This window comes from Crassostrea angulata, chromosome 6, assembly GCF_025612915.1.
Source record: "Crassostrea angulata isolate pt1a10 chromosome 6, ASM2561291v2, whole genome shotgun sequence".
Lineage (NCBI taxonomy): Eukaryota > Metazoa > Mollusca > Bivalvia > Ostreida > Ostreidae > Magallana > Magallana angulata.
Window position 1 is genome coordinate 5586164 of NC_069116.1, and position 22624 is coordinate 5608787.

General features: G+C 35.4%; 2 protein-coding genes and 1 pseudogene across 5 annotated transcripts in view; 1 reads left to right on the forward strand and 2 right to left on the reverse strand.

The window, feature by feature from the left end:
* LOC128188056 (interferon alpha-inducible protein 27-like protein 2B) overlaps positions 1 to 22624 on the reverse strand; it is a 36098-nt gene that overhangs the window by 382 nt on the left and 13092 nt on the right. For 2 of the 4 annotated variants that reach the window (XM_052858847.1, XM_052858845.1), the window contains exon 3: positions 10317 to 10620. In XM_052858847.1, the coding sequence (XP_052714807.1) occupies positions 10483 to 10620 (138 nt within the window). In that variant the 3' untranslated portion in view covers positions 10317 to 10482. Of the gene's footprint in view, positions 1 to 679; positions 808 to 7318; positions 7478 to 10316; positions 10621 to 22624 lie in introns of those variants that run through there. The other 2 variants (XM_052858843.1, XM_052858844.1) reach the window with 2 other exon arrangements.
* LOC128188058 (uncharacterized) lies at positions 12520 to 17158 on the forward strand (annotated as a pseudogene).
* On the reverse strand, positions 17228 to 18396 carry LOC128188052 (uncharacterized). Its single transcript, XM_052858840.1, has one exon. The coding sequence runs from the start codon at positions 18252 to 18254 to the stop codon at positions 17697 to 17699; it is 558 nt and encodes a 185-aa protein (XP_052714800.1). The 5' UTR covers positions 18255 to 18396; the 3' UTR covers positions 17228 to 17696.

Consider the following 22624-nt stretch of genomic DNA (forward strand, 5'->3'; position numbering starts at 1 on the left):
ATGACATTAATGTTGAGCGCGGATAAAGGACATCTCTCTCTCTCCTTACTATATGGAATTTCCCAAAGATGACCATTATCTTATCTATTAAATGTTTTGGTATTATAACTTTTTCTTGTATAACTTAAAAAAAATATTTGTTATAAAAGGTTGCTTCTATATTATATTTTTTACTAATTAAGGTCTGGAATTTTCTATACCATTTTTTATAAAATATTACATATAAACTTGCTTATGAACGGGCCGATCTTGTAAGAAATATTAAGAAATCTCGGTTATAAGGAAGTTATTAAGTATTTTTGCCATATTTGGTAAAAGTTTGCTAATACACGTTTACGATGAACAATAAATTGAGCTCCTGGGATTTTTATGTGCAGGTTTTATGGCCTGTATAAATAATAAAATGTAAAACTTTAAGCTCCTTTCTGACAACCAGAGGTTACGTAATGGTTTAAACAAACGTGAACCCTCTAGCAATGAAAGAGAAAGAATTTTTTGTTAGATGAAAGTAAAGTGCCAACATATTTTCTGGTTAGTTGTGTTTATCTCTTTTATCATTGAAAAAAAAAACCCTCTTGATATGTCATCGTCAATTGATGTTTTTGAGAATGTCTAGATCTAGATGGAATAGATCTTAATCCACGTTGTAGGCAACTTTCATCAATATTCAGTTTATTACCTGCACGGCAGCCGCCATGGATCCAACTGCCACGCCTGCCTTAGTGAAACCCAGAGCACTAAGAACTGTAGGAGTTCCTATGTAGGCGCCGACTGTGGTCAGTACTCCCGCAATCACCACCGGTAAAACTAGAATATACAACGCAATGAAAATAATTAATATCTGTCATTTGACCCAGTAATTTTTAAAAATTGATATATGTTCTCTTTGCTCACATTAATCAAGATTAATCAATAAACAAGACAACAGTATTTTTTAAATTTTGACCGGCTTGCGTCAGAAGCAAACAGTACACAACAGAGTTACTCCTACACTTTTGCCATGGTTGCAAGTATACCCGTTTGGCCAGGGTTTTTTTAAGCAACTACAGCTTTAACCCAAATGAAAGAAAATGTGGGCTAAATAAGTTACTAATTATATACCCCACACAACAAGTTGCGATGTGTATAATGTTTTTGACCCGTCAGTCAGTCCGTCAGTCTTGTAAGCACAACATCATACACCTCGCAACTTATTGCCGGGGTATAATTAGCAACTTAGATATGATTTAAACCATGTATTTTCTTGCTTTAAAGCCTTGTTCTCCAACCCGGCTAGATAATACATATGGTTGGAGAGAATTCTCGAAAACGGGTATTTCGACGAAAGTACACGAAATCTTGTGTCGTTGAATTCGCAAAATCTTCTATGCATTTATTACACTTAAAAGAAAAAAATAAATGGTAATGATCTTGTCTAATAACAAAATCATCACATGAAATAGACTGTCACGTGGTACATGTATATCATATGACAGTTTAAATCAAAATACGCTGTTTACAAATAATTCCAAGCATATCAATTGTATGAACCCATGAGTCAGAATGGAAAAGAACTTACTTTTTAAAATCAATTTATTAAGATGCAAGTATAAACAATAAAATGCTTTCTTTGGTGATTCATGTGGGTTATGAATGTAGCGATCATTGCAGAATTATATCATGATACAATTTAATATTGTTTCAGATGATATAATATCATATAATACAATATAACATTGTATCATATCATGAAACTACGGAAGCGTATTAGTGCCACTTACACACTTCACATTTTTTTTATTTTCTACACATTATTCTGGAAATTTCACACTTTAAAGTGTAAAATTTACAGATTAAACTGTAAAATTCACACTTTAATCTTTACAATTTAGACTTTAATCTGTAAAATTCACACTTTAAAGTGTAAAATTCACACTTTAAAGTGTAAATTTTACACTTTAATCTGTAAAATTCACACTTTAATCTGTACAATTTAGACTTTAATTTGTAAAATTCACACTTTCATCTTTACAATTTAGACTTTAATCTGTAAAATTCACACTTTAAAGTGTAAAATTCACACTTTAAAGTGTAAATTTTACACTTTAATCTGTAAAATTCACACTTTAATCTGTACAATTTAGACTTTAATTTGTAAAATTCACACTTTCATCTTTACAATTTAGACTTTAATCTGTAAAATTCACACTTTAAAGTGTAAAATTCACACTTTAAAGTGTAAATTTTACACTTTAATCTGTAAAATTCACACTTTAATCTGTACAATTTACACTTTAATCTGTAAAATTCACACTTTAATCTGTAAATTTTACACTTTAATCTGTAAAATTAACACTTTAAAGTGTAAAATTTACACTTTAAAGTGTAAAATGTACACTTTTATCTGTGAAATTTACACTTTAAACTGTAAAATTCACACTTTATAGTCTGTAAAATTTACACTTTAAACTGTATATTTTGCACTTTAATTTCTAAAATCCACACTTTAAAGTGTAAAATTCACACTTTAAAGTGTAAAATTCACACTTAAATCTGTAAAAATTTACACTTTAATCTGTAAATTTCATACATTGATATGTAAATTTCACACTTTAATCTGTAAATTTTACCCTTTAATCTGTAAAATTCACAGTTTAATCTGTAAATTTTACACAATGTCATGTATCAGTAAAAATCACACATTAATCTGTCAAATACTATGTCAACACCACATGGCTGTTTTAATTAAATGTCCGGCATTTCTTTGATCTTGCTTTAATAATAAACATTGCAATCGAGAAATGGGTTCTCATTAACAGTATTCAATTTTTCAAAAACTGAAACATGATTAAATTCTCTAAGGGCTTTTTATAATGCAAGCCGTTTCCCTCGTCTCTTTCAATCAGATTAAAATTTTCACAAAAACTGAAAAAAGTGATAATTTCATGGACTAAAAACTAGCGACCACCACTAATTTATCTGACGGCCAGCCGGCCACCACATAATTATATAGGGGGGAGGAAGTAAACGATAGGCTATGTATTATATGTTCTGTAGAAGCAATGGAAGACGAATTTCATTTTTTATTACATGGTACATCTTATTCAAAACTTAGAACCGAATTCATTACTAGCATTGGCTTTAATAATCGATCACTAAACATGTCAGACTCAGACTGCACTGGTTTTCTCTTATCTAACTTTCCTAGACAAACGGCAAAATTTGTATATTCAGCTTTTATGTGCAGACAATCTATCCTGTATAAAAATAACAATGCGTACACTTATTATTTGTTTATTCATGTTTATAAAGTGACATATAGGTCCGATGGGCCGGGTGTTTATTCATTAAGGTATTATATCATATACATGCATCTTTATTTGTTTATAAAACGCATGTCACTATAATAAATCATTTACTTTACTTACTTTACTTATATATATGGTGGCTGCAACATAAAATGAAGAATTATCTGTAACAATGTTTTGGGGTTTTGACTTTTTGTTCACTTTTATGCAAAAACAGTCTTCAAGCCTGCTAAATGTATACAAGACTTTTACTAGTTTAAAGTATCAATTTTGTTCATTTGTATACAGTACAATTTTATTTAATCAAGTTTTTGTAGTACGTACACAACTCAAAGTACTGAACGTACTTATGCTAAATCGAGGTTTAGGCAGAATGATACATAATGTATATTCTTTGAATGATCAGTAATTTAACACTATTTGTTATTTTTATTGTAAAATCATCAAAGAAAGTGTGGAAAAAAGTCGAGAGTCCATAATGTTTCGATCAAACCATCGAAATAATAAATACTCTCCAATGTATCTGTATGTATGAGCCAATTTAACAGGATAGTGTGTAAATTTAACACTTTTAAGTGCAAATTTTACAGATTAAAGTGTATATTTTACACTTTAAAGTGTGAATTTTACAAATTAAAGTGTAAAATTTACAGATTAAAGTGTAAAATTAACAGATTAAAGTGTAAAATTTACACTTTAAAGTGTGAATTTTACACTTAAAAGTGTGAATTTTACAGATTAAAGTGTAAAATTGACAGATTAAAGTGTAAAATTAACTGATTAAAGTGTGAATTTTACAGATTAAAATGTAAAATTTACAGATTAAAGAGTAAAATTTACAGATTTAAGTGTAAAATTTACAGATTAAAGTGTGCATTTTAAACTTAAATGTGTGAATTTTACAGATTAAAGTGTAAATTTTACAGATTAAAGTGTAAATTTTGCAGATTAAAGTGTAAAATTTACCGATTCAAGTTTGAGTTTTACAGATCAAAGTGTAAAATTTACAGATTAAAATGTGAATTTTACACTTTAAAGTGTGAATTTTACAAATTAAAGTGTAAAATTTACAGATTAAAGCGTAAATTTTGCAGATTAAACTGTAAAATTTACCGATTAAAGTTTGAATTTTACAGATTAAACTGTAAAATTTACAGATTAAACTGTGAATTTTACACTTACAAGTGTGAATTTTACAGATTAAAGTGTAAGTTTTACAGATTAAAGTGTGAATTTTACAGATTAAAGTGTGAATTTTACAGATTAAAGTGTAAAATTTACAGATTAAAGTGTAAAATTTACAGATTAAAGTGTAAGTTTTACAGATTAAAGTGTGAGTTTTACAGATTAAATTGTGAATTTTACACTTTAAAGTGTGATTTTACAGATTAAAGTGTAAATTTTAAAGATTAAAATGTAAATTTTACAGATTTAAGTGTAAAATTTACCGATTAAAGTTTAAATTTTACAGATTAAAGTGTAAAATTTACAGATTAAAGTGTAAAATTTACAGATTAAAGTGTGAGTTTTACACTTTAAAGTGTGAATTTTACAGATTAAAGTGTAACATTTACAGAGTAAAGTGTAAATTTTACAGATTAAAGTGTTAATTTTTCAGATTTAAGTGTAAAATTTACAGATTAAAGTGTAAAATTTACAGATTAAAGTGTGAAATTTACAGATTAAAGTGTAATATTTACACTTTAAAGTGTAGAAAATAAAGACGTGAAGTGTATATGTGGCAATAATACGCTTCCGTATGGAACAATAAGATATTTTATCATTTAATATCTTCATAATATCTTACAAAGTATCAATCATTTGATTCAATGTCATAGGAAAAGGATTGAATTTCATAATATATATTTTTTATCAACAATCGCATCTTTCAAGCAAGTTTGAGTAAGGTAGGACAAGGTTGTCTTAGCATTCAATGAAAATAGAGATCAGGTTGCTAGCCTTATGTTTCAAATCCAAATACAGCATTTTTCTAACATTCAAACCTGCATTTAATTAACTACTCAAAAAACTTGCCCCAGCATCAAAATAATTAAGATCAAGATCTGAAACTACCTCTATTTATACTTTGTATTTTTATTACTGTTTAATTCTGACTAGGTATGCATGAACTGAATTTACTTCATTTTGTAACCAGCTCCAAAACTCTAACACAATTTAATTAATATTCCCGTTATTTTAAAACGCACACTCTAGATTATCAGGTTTTTTAAATACACAGCTAAAATTGAAAAGCGTTGAGAAATTGTGCGAGGTATTCCGAGTGATTTCCGAATGGTGAAAAGATGTCGACTTTTCCCATTATAAATAGCCGTAAGAAATCTGGTTTTGTTCCTGTTAATTTTTCAAAGTAAATAATGATAATGTGCCAACGACGTTATCTTGGTTTTCCGATCATATATTTCAATTGCACTTCTTTAACAGGTACATGTATATCATTATGTGGTTATTGAAATTTAATCCGTCTAAAACAAAAGCTGTTTTTTTCACAAGAAACATGTAGAAGAATTTCCTAAGTTATTTTTTCAAGGGTGTCAACTGGACTATGTTTCAACCCACAGACATCTTGGTTTACTTTTTTTCTAATGATTTAAGTTGGTCTCAATATATTAATAATATAGTAAACAGTGCATACAAAAAATTAGGACTTTTGAAAAAACTTAAGTTTACTCTAGGTAGAACTAATTTATCAAAAATGTATATCACGTTTATTAGACCAGTTCTTGAATATGCTTCTGTAGTATGGGATGGTTGCAATATGTTTGACATGGAGAGATTAGAAAAAGTTCAATTAAGTGCTGCAAGGATTGTTACTGGTTTGCCCATTTTAGCATCTACAGAATCTCTCTACACGGAAACTGGCAGGGAATCTCTGGTCAGTCGACGAAATAAGGCTAAATTAATAACCATGTTTAAAATTCATACAAATCTTAATCAAGTACTTGAGCAATATTATTCCTCCCGTAACAAAAAATGTCTCAATATATCACACAAGAAATAGCGAAAATTATAGTGTTCCAATCAGCAGATTAGAACTTTACAAAAAATCTTTTGTACCTGACACCATTCGGAAATGGAATTCTCTCAAATTAGAAGTTAGGGAAGCAACGTCTCTCAACATATTCAAGAAAAACATTACTGAAAGTATTCCTCAACCTCCAAAATATTTTTCATTTGGTAAACGCACTATTAATATTTTACATACCAAGTTGAGACACAACTGTATTTTGAATTATGATCTGTATAGAAGAAACATTATTGAATCACCCAATTGTATTTGTGGTCAAAAGGAGGATGTTTATCACTTTTTCTTTGTATGCAAGAATTATGTAAATGCAAGAAACAATCTTTTTGAATTACTTTTTAATAGGCTTGATGAAACAATTTTAATTAACTCACATTTGCTTCTTTGGGGTAGTGACAATTTGTCTTACAATACAAACTGCTTTATTTTTTCAGCAGTTCAAAAGTTCATTAAAGAGTCTGGAAGATTTAATAATTAAATTCCTTTTTGCTTTTGCTTTCTATACTGTATATTAACGTTATCTACTATATATTTGCAATTACTTTGTAAATGTATGTCTATGAATTTAATTATTATAAAGTCAATAACTATAATTAACATGTAATATTACATGTACTATGACAATTGTATATATTGTATGTATTATCATTAGGAGAGGAACTTGTAAGTTGCAAGAACTTGTTTCCAATCCTTTTGTGTTATTTACACAATAAAATATGTTCAAATCATATCATTATGTATTTTGAAACTCTCATGCTTAACGACTTGGCTATTTCTTTTATATAATTATAACGTACTAATTAACATTGCACAACCGGAAATCAGCATGCGTGATGTAGACAAGCTTTAAGGAATACATATCGATGCGTTTATTTTTAGAAAAAATGACTCCTACATCCTAGCACTTATTGAGCTGTTGAGAGCACAAGAGTTACATGTATTCCTTACTAAAGATGACATGGAATGTACAGTATGCGTATCAACTTACCCATTCTAAATATACTTCCGAATTTTGTCTTTGTTTCACAATCGTAACTTCTGGGTTCTATGCATGGGAATCTCATGCATTACGTCACCCTTTTTGTGCAATCGCAACTTCTCGGGCCTTTCCGGCAGGCTCGGAAAAACTCCTCAAATGTATTACCTAAGCGTCCATGACAACCCCCCTTTTTATAAAACTTGATATAAATACAACACATGTTACGATCTGTTGAGATGTGAGCTATACTTCATTAAAGCTGAACACCGCTCGTAAATAGGCACCGTCACACAGATACCTAGTATATAAACCCTTCGATTTCGTTACACCCGATTGCACACCTGAACCTCGTGGGCGACATGTAGTATTCCTTTCGTGGTCTTTAGATTTTATGCATTTTTTTCTTATCTTATGTTCATTTTCTGTTCGTAAATAATGCATTGACCAATTTATTTGATGTTAGTATTCTCCTGGCTTCAAAAGTTGCGTAAAATTTGATAATTTCATCGCGACCGGGTAACACGGCGAGGCAAAATGTACGTCCACACAGGTGAGACCTACCTTGAACTGTTTAGAGGTCTGTCCCTTATATAAGGGTTGTAGGGACAGCAGTGATTAAAGAGAAATATGGCGGACAGTGCCTATTTACGAGCGGTGTTCAGCTTTAAAGTAAACGATATACCCTAAAATATAACACAGAAGCGACAAATAAGACTGTCTAGCTAGGGGCGCCCATCCAGAGAGTCACTGGTCTGAAAGCGAGTTGGACCTGTTTATTACTAGAGATTCCGATTTAATAAATTAAAATTATACCCATATAGAATTTCCTTTTTTTCGCTAAGTGAATGTGTAAGAATATATATGGGTGTGCATTGTTTATCTAGCACATAGTTACACAAACGTGTGATGATGATTCTCTAAAGTCATCGGATAATGCTTTGCATTGCGTATAATCTCTCCCGAATTGGGATCTTCTAATACTTGCTGAATACATGTATATACTTATTGATGAAATAAAATATTTTTAATCGCTTTACTGATATTAAATAAAATGTCTTTCGATCGCTTTTAAATTAACTTATATAGCAAGTTTAGAGACGCTGAAGTGGATTGAAAATACACTTCTTATTATTTGTTCCCGCTAATTCAAATGTTTTGACTGCAGCAGGTGAAATTGACGTAAGCTGTATATTTCCAAACTTGCCAGTTAATTTTCCGCGGTCTTAAGATACTGACAAATTCCTTAGTAACTTCAAGACTCGACTATGAAAATAGTTTACTTTTTGGAATAAACAAAGTTTATAAATTTGTTAAAAGAAAGATGCCAATATAAACAATAAAATGCTTTCTTTGATCATTCGTGCGGGTTATGAAGGTAGCAATCATTGCAGAAAAAAATTACATATCCCCCCGCCCCCACACTTTATATCGCAGCGACCATTTTTTTTAAATTAACATAAAAACATAATTATGTGATCGCAGATTACAAAGCTCAACGACATGGGGCATCACCTTTATGAGGCTTTACCCTTATGAGACATCACCTTTATGTGACCAACTTTATCATATATGAAAATCATACTTTATGATCTTGGATATTCATGGGTACTGTTTTGACACAATTTCATATATCATCTGTTAAAAAATTGTATGATAATCATATTTTCATTTCATACAGTATTATAAGATACAATGTTTATCAATACAATAATATTAAATACAATATTGCATCCTATCATATTAACAATATATATCATATAATACAATAAAATACCGTAAAAAATAATGATGCAATATGATATTGTAACATTTGATATGTCATTATATCATGTAATACATTATTGTATTTGATCACATAATACAATATCATAAAATATAATATATGATACAAAATAGTATTACATGATACAATATCATATCACATAAAACATCACAATATTGAAACATATATGATATTGTATAAACTAGTATGATATTCATGTATGATACTGTATCATATTTGATACATAATATGATGTTGTATCATATGATTCAATATAATTTGATACTACATTGTATCATATCATATGATACAATATCATGTAATATAGTGAAATATTACATAATACCATATCATATTATACATATTGTATCATAATATACAATTATTTAATGCTTAAGCAGTCAATAGACCAGAATATTTTCCCCAAGGTGCAGGGAACGTTGGCCTCGGGCAATGGATCATACTGAGCTGTTCTCTGCACCTTGGGAAAAATAACCGGTCTATTGACTGCTCAAGCATTAAATAATTGTATAATATTGTATCTTAATTTCATGTATAATATGATATTGATTTCTATATTATATTTAATTACATCATGACACTAGTATTGCCACCGTAATTGGAAAAAGTGCCAAGCTTTCGGGGGGGGGGGGGGGGGGGGGTTACAAATATTTTGTTCCTAGCTACATCACTGCGTGTAACTTCGACGTAAACAAAGTCTTGTGCCTTGCCTAATACGCTTGTTTTTTTTTCCTACTAGATTGTAAATGAAGTGTTGGTTTAAAAGATGTCAGGAGGATTTTTCCCCATTATAATAACCTGTATCTAAAGTTGCTCCATTTTTAGTAAGAATACATACAGTAAAACTGTAGTAACACCCAGAGACATAAATAACAATAATGCTATTTATGTCATTGGTAACAACCTAGGGAAACTATTTGCCTTAGCAAATACGGCTTGGTAATTACATGGCAATTATGGAGGGAAAACGAGGTTGCCAGTCTATTGTGAAGATACATGTATATAGAGTCTATCAGACCGCGTTCTTCATTCAGCAAAATATAACTTACATCACGGTATACATCAAATTAAACGGTTTTGAAAAAATGCATTTTTTTATGGATCCGAGTTTTTTTGTCCTTGACGTTGATTGTCAGAATAAAAAGAGAAGACGTTTGGTTAACAATTATAAATTTTAGTCATAAAAAAAAACAATCCACAAAAATCAAAATATTAATCTCTATAAATGGTTTCGAATAGTTTTTTTTTATATTGAGAGCAACGCATTGTTTTTCAATTAAAGCTCAATAAATTTAACACGCAGACAACAATTGATGTCAAGATAATATCATTAAAATAATTTTCGCACACACACATATCGGAGTATTTGTCTTCAGAGAGCAGTTGTTTATCACTTCAGGATGGCCGAGATGCCCGCCCCCACGGCTCCAGCTGTGGCACAGATCCCCGCCTTCGTGCTCGCGGCCAATCCTACTACACCGGCACTCTGACACAGGGCAAACACACTTCCAGCAGCCGTGGCGGGGGTCTGTCAAAATATGAAAAATGGAAGTTTACATCAAACATTTCTTGTGTAAATGTGATATTTCTCAGTAAACTTATATACTTGTATATACTTTGTATTGTAATATGTATTCATATAAATTTGATCCAAATGTGATAGATTTTTAATTTTTTATATCAAATCTAAAACGTTCCATTTGAATAGACCCTTATAAACCTAACTAAGAATTAAAAACTACAATTTTTAGTATATTAAAAAAAACTATAATTTACACGACTGTACTTTTTCTATGAATGTTACAATCTGGGTAGTATTGGCTGCCAAATTTCAAAAAAAAAATTTTGGAATGCACGACCACCTCTCTGCCTGAAATCTTTAAAAAACAACTATGAAACCTATAATTTTGACAAAAAACTTTAAGATCTGGTCTACAAAATCATGAATTCAGTTTTCCTTTCAGGTGTGTGGGAGTAAAGAAGATAATTTTTAAACATTATATGCATTAACACCTATACATCAATTTTGGCCCTGCCCTAGAATCAAAATCCATACTCCAGGGGACATGAAATTTAAAATTTTAGTAGAGGACTTCCTGGTAAAAATACTGTGGAATGATTAAATTTCGTGGGGGCCAATTTTCGTGGATTGCTTAAATTTTACAGGTTCGTGGGGACGTAATTTCGTGTATTCTCTTAAACTTACAAAGGATATATGACTTTATTACCATAAATTCCTTGAAAATTGAGCCACCACGAAATCTAATGATTCCACAGTAATTATGAAGTCAGTTTTTCATACAGATGTGTGAGAATATAGAGAAGATTTTTAATCATTATATGCATTAACACTATATTGTCCCCCACCATGTCCTGAACCCCTGACCCAGGGGCCATGAATGTCACAATTTTGGTAGAGGAGTAAGTGGACATCATAACCATGTATTCAGTTTTTGCCCACATGTGTGGGAGTAAAGAAGAAGGCCATATTGGCCCCACCCTAGAGCCCAAAACCCCTGACACAGGGGTCATGAATTTTACAATTTTGGTAGAGGGCTTCATGGACATTATAATCATGCATTTACTATATGGCCATATTGGCCCCACCCTAGAGCCGAACCCCTGACCAAGGGGCTATGATTTTCATTATTTTGGTTGAGGGCTTCATGGACATTATAATCATGCATTTACTATATGGCCATATTGGCCCCACCCTAGAGCCTGACCCCCTGACCCAGGGGCCATGAATTTCATTATTTTGGTTGAGGGCTTCATGGAAATCATAATCATGCATTTAGTTTTTAACAAATATATATGGGAGTAGAGAAGAAGACTTTCAAAGAATTAATACATTTTTAGTATATGACCATATTGGCCCCACCCTAGAGCCTGAACCCCTGACCCAGGGGCTATGATTTTCATTATTTTGGTAGAGGGGTTCATTGACATCATAATCATGCATTTAGTTTTTAACAAATATATATGGGAGTAGAGAAGAAGATTATCTAAGATTTAAAACATTTTTACTATACGTATGGCCATATTGGCCCCACCCTAGAGCCTGAACCCCTGACCCAGGGGCCATTAATTTCATTACTTTGGTAGAGGGCTTCATGGACATTATAATCATGCATTTACTATATGGCCATATTGGCCCCACCCTACTCCCATATTGTTAAGAACATCCTCTAAACACATTATTCCATATTTATACCACTCTGAGAAAATTGAGAGATTGATTTGTTTTCAATACATATATAATAGATATATAATTGTTAAACCAAAGTCATTCTGTGAAAATACATTAAATTGTGCATTGAAGTAGTAAAATTTTACGTTTGAATGGAATGTTCCAAACTTTGTATTGAATGTCAATTCCTACATAAGTCACGCCCATTTCTTTTGAAACGAGGAAAATAGTATTCGTCACAATGTAAACACAAATAAATTTGTTACTAAGATATTCTTGATTCTTTATTTTGATATCACTGTTTCTGAACATATATTTGGAAAGAAAAAAAGTGTGTGTATGTGTGTTTTTGTGTATAAAGCACGTGTATGAAATTCCTGCTTGTGCTGTTTAGAAGAGTGGCGGTTCCGAAAGCATTGTGACGAATACTGTTTTCCTCGCTTCAAAAGAAATGGGCGTGTCTTATGTAACAATTGACGTTCGATACAAAGTTTAGAACATTCCATTCGAACGAAAATTTTTACAACTTCAATGAGTTTCATTGTAGAAGGATAAGTTAGCCTGTTTTCATTCATAGAGTTCCTTCATATTTTCTATGAAGATATAACATTATCGTAAAAAGTAATGAACCTGAGATAGCTTGACAGACTACACCTTAAGAAGAAGAGATCATTTATATCTCCAGTTCCTGCGAAATCATTCGTTACCCTTTTCCACTTTGCTTCTTTTGCACTAAAAATTATTGTGATATGTTAATTCATGTAGAAATGAATGAGGTTTACGGAAATAATGTTTCCGTGCATATTTTTCTATTATTAGGCAGCAAGCCAGCTATGTCACATGTTATTTGTAAAGCGCGATTTTTTAGTGCGCCAATTTTTTTTTAGCAACAAAGAGCAAGTTTGAGCTATTTTTCGCAAAACCACATCGACTTCCTGAGCAGAAATGACAGACAGAGAACGTAGAGCAAAAGCAGACGCAAAGATGTCAGAAATTATGAAGTCTTTACGGGAAAGCGAAACCATCGACTTGGAATCCACGCCGTCACGACCTTGGCCAGCGTCGATAGTGCGGGATGGCCAACACGTGCAAACAGGTTCAGTTTCTCCGCATGAAATAGCGGACCTTGAGTCAAAATGCCGAGAGCTGGAGGTGAAGCTACAGAGGACGAAACTAGAATGCAGATATAGAGAGTTACAAACCCAGATAGAAACAGAGACGAGGAATCTGCACTCCATGACCCTTCATCCGGCGGCGGCGACAGCACCACCAGATACGAGGACCCTTGACGCTCCACCGGAATTCCAAGGTAATTTACATACGTCAAATGCTTCAAAGAAAGCTACAAAAATCCAGGATTATGTATGGACTGGAGCTAGGGACTTGTTAGACGAATCTAAAACCATTGATATGGGAAACGGAGTCAAATTGAACGTGGGGGAGAAAAAACTATCCTTAGGAGACGTAACTATAGAGCAGTGGGGTTATGCAAGCCTTCAAATTCTATTTGAGATGATCAATGATGGTACTTGTACACTGAAACAGTCTCTTGATTATGTGCGCTACACCCAATCCGTCTTCAGACTGGCCGCTAACTATATGTGGCCAAGCGTTTTGTTGTATGATCGTGAATACCGTGAAAACCAGTTGAAGTATTCTTATACGTGGAATACCCCATGTGCACAGCTACGAGAGTTCAATCTTATACCAAAGAGGGATAACGCCACCACTCAGTTTATTTCTCATATGGGCAAAGCGCAAGTGGAGAAGCCAGTTCATCAGCCTACTGTTATACCGTCAACAACCAACAAACGCGGAAGGGGACCATTCTTACCAAATGGGCGTGAAATATGCCGTCGTTTTAACCAGGACAACTGTGTGCGTCCAGACTGCAGGCTAGCTCATAACTGTTACATTTGTTATGGGACTAATCATCCGGTAACTAAGCATGGTTTGGCAGGAAAAACAGCAACAGACCCATAAAACGGATAGGCAACTCTCCGTCGTACAACCTGCAGGTTTCCGCCTGGGAAAAGCTTATTCCTTACAATGACTTTGATAAACCATTTATCCTGCAGGGCGTTAAGGAGGGTTTTCACATTGTTGACAAGGATTTAGATACTGATACTTATGTTGAATGTAGCAATTATAAATCTTCTGTGGTTTTTTGCAATCAAGTTGAGTCACAAATTGATTATGAAATTTTGCATGGAAATTATGTTATATGTGATAGACCTATGAATATTGTAAGTGCTATGGGCGCCATCCCCAAGTCTCCAAACAAAGTACGACTCATTCATGACGCGAGTCGACCCATTGGCAAAAGTCTCAATGATTATACCTCTGATAATTCTTGTTCATATATGGACCTAAATCATGCTTGTAAACTAATCACAAAAAACTGTTTTTTAGCTAAAGTAGACCTTCAGAGTGCCTACAGGTCTGTCAATATTCACCCTAGTAATTATAGATTTACAGGTTTAAAATGGCAATTTACAAATGACAGCAGTGTTACATATTTGTATGATGCAAAACTACCTTTTGGGGCTGCAAAAAGCCCTAGCATTTTTCAGAGATTGTCTAGTTGTGTTTGTAGAATTGTGAAGCTTCATTATGGGATTACAGCAATTGTTTATATTGACGATTTCTTAGTTATTGAAAAAACTTTTGAGAAATGTATGTTTGCATTACAAGTTTTGGTCAAAACACTGAGACAATTAGGGTTCTGTATCAATTGGAACAAAGTGGAAGGACCATGCCAGCAGCTTACTTTTCTTGGTGTGAGAATAGATACTTGTGCCCTCACCCTCTCCCTCCCTCAGGACAAATTGGAAGCCTTACACGAACTTCTGATGACATTCCAGTCAAAAAAGCGTGCAAGCAAACGTCAACTTGAGTCCTTGATAGGAAAACTGAACTGGGCTTGTCAAGTGATACAAGGTGGTCGTACCTTCCTGCGCCGTGTGATTAATGCCAAGAATACCTTACATAGACAATCTGATAAAGTTTTTCTGGATTGTTTTCGTAAGGATCTGGAGTGGTGGACAGCTTTTCTACCTGTATTCAATGGAACAGTGCGTTTTCTAGAGACCCGTCCTGTTCGTTCCTTAATGACGGATGCATGCAACTCAGGAGGAGGCGGCTACTTCCATGGTGATTATTTCTATGTGAACTGGGCACTGGACTTACCTGAGGTGGCAGACAAACATATCAACGCCAAGGAAACATTGGCTATAATCCTTGCATTACAGCGTTGGGCCCCGTTGCTCTCCAACAAAAAGGTCATAGTGTACACAGACAATACTACGGCAAGGGCCAACATAAACAAGGGAGCCAGCAAAAATACATTTATTATGGACTGGCTTAGGAGCCTCTTTTGGACTCAAGCTTCTTATAACTTTAGTGTCTATGCAGCCTATGTTAAAGGCAAATTAAATACACTAGCAGATGTCATTTCACGTCTAAATGAACCTAATATGCTTATTAAGCTATATGAAATGTTACCATTTGATGGGTCATGCATTGTACCTTTCACTGTTAAGGCTCTTGTGTCACACATGTCACCTGCTTTTATTTATTGTAGATGGGGCCGGGCTTCTTCAAGCACTGCACACTGCAGCTAGTCGCCTGAAGAGCCAAGGATGAGCTGTTAGCACCAAGAAAACATACCAAGCCCAACTTACCTGCTACTTAGACTTTTGTGCAAAGGTTAACCTACCTGGTGTGCCTGCATCACCGGAGCAGATCATCCTATACATAGCATATATGGTGGATGTAAAATCTTTTAAGTATAGTACTATTAAGAATTATCTTAATATTGTGAAACATTTACATTGTGCAAATGACTTTGATGACCCTATTCATGGTGTATGGTTGATCCAGCAGACACTGAAGGGAGCAAAACGTGAACTTGGGGATGCCCAAGAGGCAGCTACACCAATCCAGCCTTGTCACCTTTTACTTATTAGGAGTGCGTTATGTTTAGACCTCAAGGAGGACTTATCTTTTTGGGCGGCATGCCTGATAGCTTTTTTTGGACTTTTGCGCCCTGGAAACTTCTTATCTCAGGGACCTATCTGTGTACCGGACCGTGACTTGTGTATCCAAAACATAAGCCCGCACGCCAAAGGCTTCTTGTTATCCCTGAATTGGACGAAAACTTTGCAGTTTCGTGAGCATCAACTTCAAGTCACCCTTCCGGATCTGCACGGTCATCCACTGTGCCCTGCCAGCGCCCTGTGTAGCTTATTTCGGTTGCTTTTCGCCAATCCTTTGACTTCAGACACATCCCCTCTCCTTCAACGGACAGATGGCAAACCCCTGTCTTACAGCTGGTTTTTGTCTCGACTGCGAAAAATCCTACCTGGAGAGGGCATCACCGGGCATTCCTTTCGGCGGGGCGGTGCCACGTGGGCGTTCCAGCAAGGTTTACAGGGTGAACTTATCCAAGAACTGGGTTTTTGGAAGAGCAACGCCTATCTACGCTACCTGGAGTCCAACTTGGATCAAAAATTTGCAAATATGTACCAGTTTGGTAGAGGACTACCTTCAGCCTTTAGTTGATTTTACCCCTTCCCTCATTCAAACATTTTCCCCCTGGGTCTGGGAGGTTACTTTTTCACATGTACATGCTGTATTACATGTATGTTGTTTGTGTTTAATTGCAAATTGTATATTGAGCATTGCAAAAAATAAAATTTTGTAGGCCCAGGATACTGTTGTTTATTTGAAGTAAAATGTTAATTCATGTAGAAATGAATGAGGTTTACGGAAATAATGTTTCCGTGCATATTTTTCTATTATTAGGCAGCAAGCCAGCTGTGTCACATGTTATTTGTAAAGCGCAATTTTTTAGTGCGCCAATTTTTTTTGAGCAACAAAGACAGAGCAAGTTTGAGCTATTTTTCGCAAACCCACCCACCCACACCAGTTGTATTACTGCAGACATGCCTTGTATTTAGCAATTATGGGAGGTTACTTTTTCACATGTACATGATGTATTACATGTATGTTGTTTGTGTTTAATTGTATATTGAGCATTGCAAAAAATAAAATTTTGTAGGCCCAGGATACTGTTGTTTATTTGAAGTAAACCGATTCAATTAGAGTGACTAAACTTAAATTTCAAAATTTGGGAATTTGAATCCACAGTCTTAAAAACTTTGACAAATAATTGTCTATCATATTTAAGGGATTTCCGACTTCCATATAAATCTATTTATTTCTTTATGAACCGAATTTATTACTTTATCTGGAATTGGAATTAGAAAACGAAATTTGATATACGACTCGATATCTAACTTTCAATTCGGGGCTATCCACGAGTCTTCATATTCACTTTATGAATAAACATACATGTACATCATGGTCAAACTCACTCTGATCGATGGGATTATGTTTAATAAATAGGTGTTTTAGAAAACTAGAACATGTGTGATGGAATCAGATGTTTTAAAATATATGCTTTCTTTTGTAAGCACATTCTTAGTGGTGAAACGAGTCCATACAGTAAAAAATAAGACAAAAATCAACGCTTGACCCCATTTTGCTGATTTGTTTACAACATAGTATTCATCCCACATATTGTGGCATTGGGCCAAAACATGAATTATATATGTTGGAAGTGACATTATGATGAAGGGTGTATATTTCCTATCAGTATGGTAGATATCCCTATCAGTATGGTAGATATCCCTATCAATATGGTAAATATCCCTATCAATATGGTAGATATCCCTATCAGTATGGTAGATATCCCTATCAGTATGGTAAATATCCCTATCAGTATGGTAGATATCCCTATCAGTATGGTAGATATCCCTATCAGTATGGTAGATATCCCTATCAGTATGGTAGATATCACTATCAGTATGGTAGATATCCCTATCAATATGGTAGATATCCCTATCAGTATGGTAGATATCCCTATCAGTATGGTAGATATCCAGATTAGTGTGGCAGAAATCTTCCATCCATGTTTTAATATCCCTTACGTTTCATACCTGCAGTACAGCCGCTATGGATCTCCATGTTTAAATATCCCTTACGTTTCATACCTGCAGTGCAGCCGCTATGGATCTCCATGTTTAAATATCCCTGACGTTTCATACCTGCAGTGCAGCCGCTATGGATCTCCATGTTTAAATATCCCTTACGTCTCATACCTGCAGTGCAGCCGCTATGGATTTTCATGTTTAAATATCCCTTACATTTCATACCTGCAATGCAGCCGCTATGGATCTCCATGTTTTAATATCCCTTATGTGTCATACCTGCAGTGCAGCCGCTATGGATCTCCATGTTTAAATATCCCTTACGTTTCATACCTGCAGTGCAGCCGCTATGGATTTTCATGTTTAAATATCCCTTACGTTTCATACCTGCAGTGCAGCCGCTATGGATCTCCATGTTTTAATATCCCTTATGTGTCATACCTGCAGTTCAGCTGCTATGGATCTCCATGTTTTAATATCCCTTATGTGTCATACCTGCAGTTCAGCCATTATGGATCTCCATGTTTTAATATCCCTTATGTGTCATACCTGCAGTTCAGCCGCTATGGATCTCCATGTTTTAATATCCCTTATGTGTCATACCTGCAGTTCAGCCGCTATGGATCTCCATGTTTTAATATCCCTTATGTGTCATACCTGCAGTTCAGCCGCTATGGATCTCCATGTTTTAATATCCCTTATATGTCATACCTGAAGTGCAGCCGCTAAGGATCTCCATGTTTAAATATCCCTTACGTTTCATACCTGCAGTTCAGCCGCTATGGATCTCCATGTTTTAATATCCCTTGCGTCTCATACCTGCAGTGCAGCCGCTATGGATCTCAATGTTTAAATATTCCTTACGTTTCATACCTGCAGTGCAGCCGCTATGGATCTCCATGTTTAAATATCCCTTACGTTTCATACCTGCAGTGCAGCTGCTGTGGATCTCCATGTTTAAATATCCCTTACGTTTCATACCTGCAGTGCTGCCGCTATCGATCTCCATGTTTAAATATCCCTGATGTTTCATACATGCAGTGCAGCCGCTATGGATCTCCATGTTTAAATATCCCTTACGTTTCATACCTGCAGTGCAGCCGCTATGGATCTCCATGTTTAAATATTCCTTACGTTTCATACCTGCACTGCAGCCGCTATGGATCTCCATGTTTTAATATCCCTTTTGTGTCATACCTGCAGTTCAGCTGCTATGGATCTCCATGTTTTAATATCCCTTATGTGTCATACCTGCAGTTCAGCCGCTATGGATTTCCATGTTTTAATATCCCTGATGTTTCATACCTGCAGTGCAGCCGCTATCGATCTCCATGTTTAAATATCCCTGACGTTTCTGCCTGCAGTGCAGCCGCTATGGATCTCCATGTTTAAATATCCCTTACGTTTCATACCTGCAGTGCAGCCGCTATGGATCTCCATGTTTAAATATTCCTTACGTTTCATACCTACAGTGCAGCCGCTGTGGATCTCCATGTTTTAATATTCCTTACGTTTCATACCTGCAGTGCTGCCGCTATGGATCTCCATGTTTTAATATCCCTTATGTGTCATACCTGCAGTTCAGCTGCTATTGATCTCCATGTTTTAATATCCCTTATGTGTCATACCTGCAGTGCTGCCGCTATGGATCTCCATGTTTTAATATTCCTTATGTGTCATACCTGCAGTGCAGCCATTATGGATCTCAATGTTTTAATATTCCTTATGTGTCATACCTGCAGTTCAGCCGCTATGGATCTCCATGTTTTAATATCCCTTATGTGTCATACCTGCAGTGCTGCCGCTATGGATCCCAATGTTTTAATATTCCTTATGTGTCATACCTGCAGTGCAGCCATTATGGATCTCCATGTTTTAACATTCCTTATGTGTCATACCTGCAGTTCAGCCGCTATGGATCTCCATGTTTTAATATCCCTTATGTGTCATACCTGCAGTTCAGCCATTATGGATCTCCATGTTTTAATATCCCTTATGTGTCATACCTGCAGTTCAGCCGCTATGGATCTCCATGTTTTAATATCCCTTATGTGTCATACCTGAAGTGCAGCCGCTATGGATCTCCATGTTTAAATATCCCTTACGTTTCATACCTGCAGTTCAGCCGCTATGGATCTCCATGTTTTAATATCCCTTACGTCTCATACCTGCAGTGCAGCCGCTATGGATCTCCATGTTTAAATATTCCTTACGTTTCATACCTGCAGTGCAGCCGCTATGGATCTCTATGTTTAAATATCCCTGACGTTTCATACCTGCAGTGCTGCCGCTATGAATCTCCATGTTTTAATATTCCTTACGTTTCATACCTGCAGTGCAGCCGCTATGGATCTCCATGTTTTAATATTCCTTACGTTTCATACCTGCAGTGCAGCCGCTGTGGATCTCCATGTTTAAATATCCCTTAAGTTTCATACCTGCAGTGCAGCCGCTATCGATCTCCATGTTTAAATATCCCTGACGTTTCATACCTGCAGTGCAGCCGCTATGGATCTCCATGTTTTAATATTCCTTACGTTTCATACCTGCAGTGCAGCCGCTGTGGATCTCCATGTTTAAATATCCCTTAAGTTTCATACCTGCAGTGCAGCCGCTATCGATCTCCATGTTTAAATATCCCTGACGTTTCATACCTGCAGTGCAGCCGCTATGGATCTCCATGTTTAAATATCCCTTACGTTTCATACCTGCAGTGCAGCCGCTATGGATCTCCATGTTTAAATATTCCTTACGTCTCATACCTGCACTGCAGCCGCTATGGATCTCCATGTTTTAATATCCCTTATGTGTCATACCTGCAGTTCAGCTGCTATGGATCTCCATGTTTTAATATCCCTTATGTGTCATACCTGCAGTTCAGCCGCTATGGATTTCCATGTTTTAATATCCCTGATGTTTCATACCTGCAGTGCAGCCGCTATCGATATCCATGTTTAAATATTCCTTACGTTTCATACCTACAGTGCAGCCGCTGTGGATCTCCATGTTTTAATATTCCTTACGTTTCATACCTGCAGTGCTGCCGCTATGGATCTCCATGTTTAAATATCCCTTACGTTTCATACCTGCAGTGCAGCCGCTATGGATCTCCATGTTTAAATATTCCTTACGTTTCATACCTACAGTGCAGCCGCTGTGGATCTCCATGTTTTAATATTCCTTACGTTTCATACCTGCAGTGCTGCCGCTATGGATCTCCATGTTTTAATATCCCTTATGTGTCATACCTGCAGTTCAGCTGCTATTGATCTCCATGTTTTAATATCCCTTATGTGTCATACCTGCAGTGCTGCCGCTATGGATCTCCATGTTTTAATATTCCTTATGTGTCATACCTGCAGTTCAGCCATTATGGATCTCCATGTTTTAATATCCCTGACGTTTCATACCTGCAGTTCAGCCGCTATGGATCTCCATGTTTCAATATCCTTTATGTGTCATACCTGCAGTTCAGCCGCTATGGATCTCCATGTTTAAATATCCCTTACGCTTCATACCTGCACTGCAGCCGCTATGGATCTCCATGTTTTAATATTCCTTATGTGTCATACCTGCAGTTCAGCTGCTATGGATCTCCATGTTTTAATATCCCTTATGTGTCATACCTGCAGTTCAGCCGCTATGGATTTCCATGTTTTAATATCCCTTATGTGTCATACCTGCAGTGCTGCTATGGATCTCCATGTTTTAATATCCCTTATGTGTCATACCTGCAGTTCAGCCGCTATGGATCTCCATGTTTTAATATCCCTTATGTGTCATACCTGCAGTTCAGCTGCTATGGATTTCCATGTTTTAATATCCCTTATGTGTCATACCTGCAGTGCTGCTATGGATCTCCATGTTTTAATATCCCTTACGTTTCATACCCGCAGTGCTGCCGCTATGGATCTCCATGTTTTAATATCCCTTATGTGTCATACCTGCAGTTCAGCTGCTATGGATCTCCATGTTTTAATATCCCTTATGTGTCATACCTGCAGTGCTGCCGCTATGGATCTCCATGTTTTAATATCCCTTACGTTTCATACCTGCAGTGCTGCCGCTATGGATCTCCATGTTTTAATATCCCTTATGTGTCATACCTGCAGTTCAGCTGCTATGGATCTCCATGTTTTAATATTCCTTATGTGTCATACCTGCAGTGCTGCCGCTATGGATCTCCATGTTTTAATATCCCTTATGTGTCATACCTGCAGTGCTGCTATGGATCTCCATGTTTTAACATCCCTTATGTGTCATACCTGCAGTGCAGCCGCTATGGATCTCCATGTTTGAATATTCCTTATGTGTCATGCCTGCAGTTCAGCCGCTATGGATCTCCATGT

What these genes read in the sequence shown, in the direction of transcription:
- LOC128188052 (XM_052858840.1), bottom strand. Translation starts at nt 18,254, where the DNA reads ATGGAAGATTTCTGCCACACTAATCTGGATATCTACCATACTGATAGG.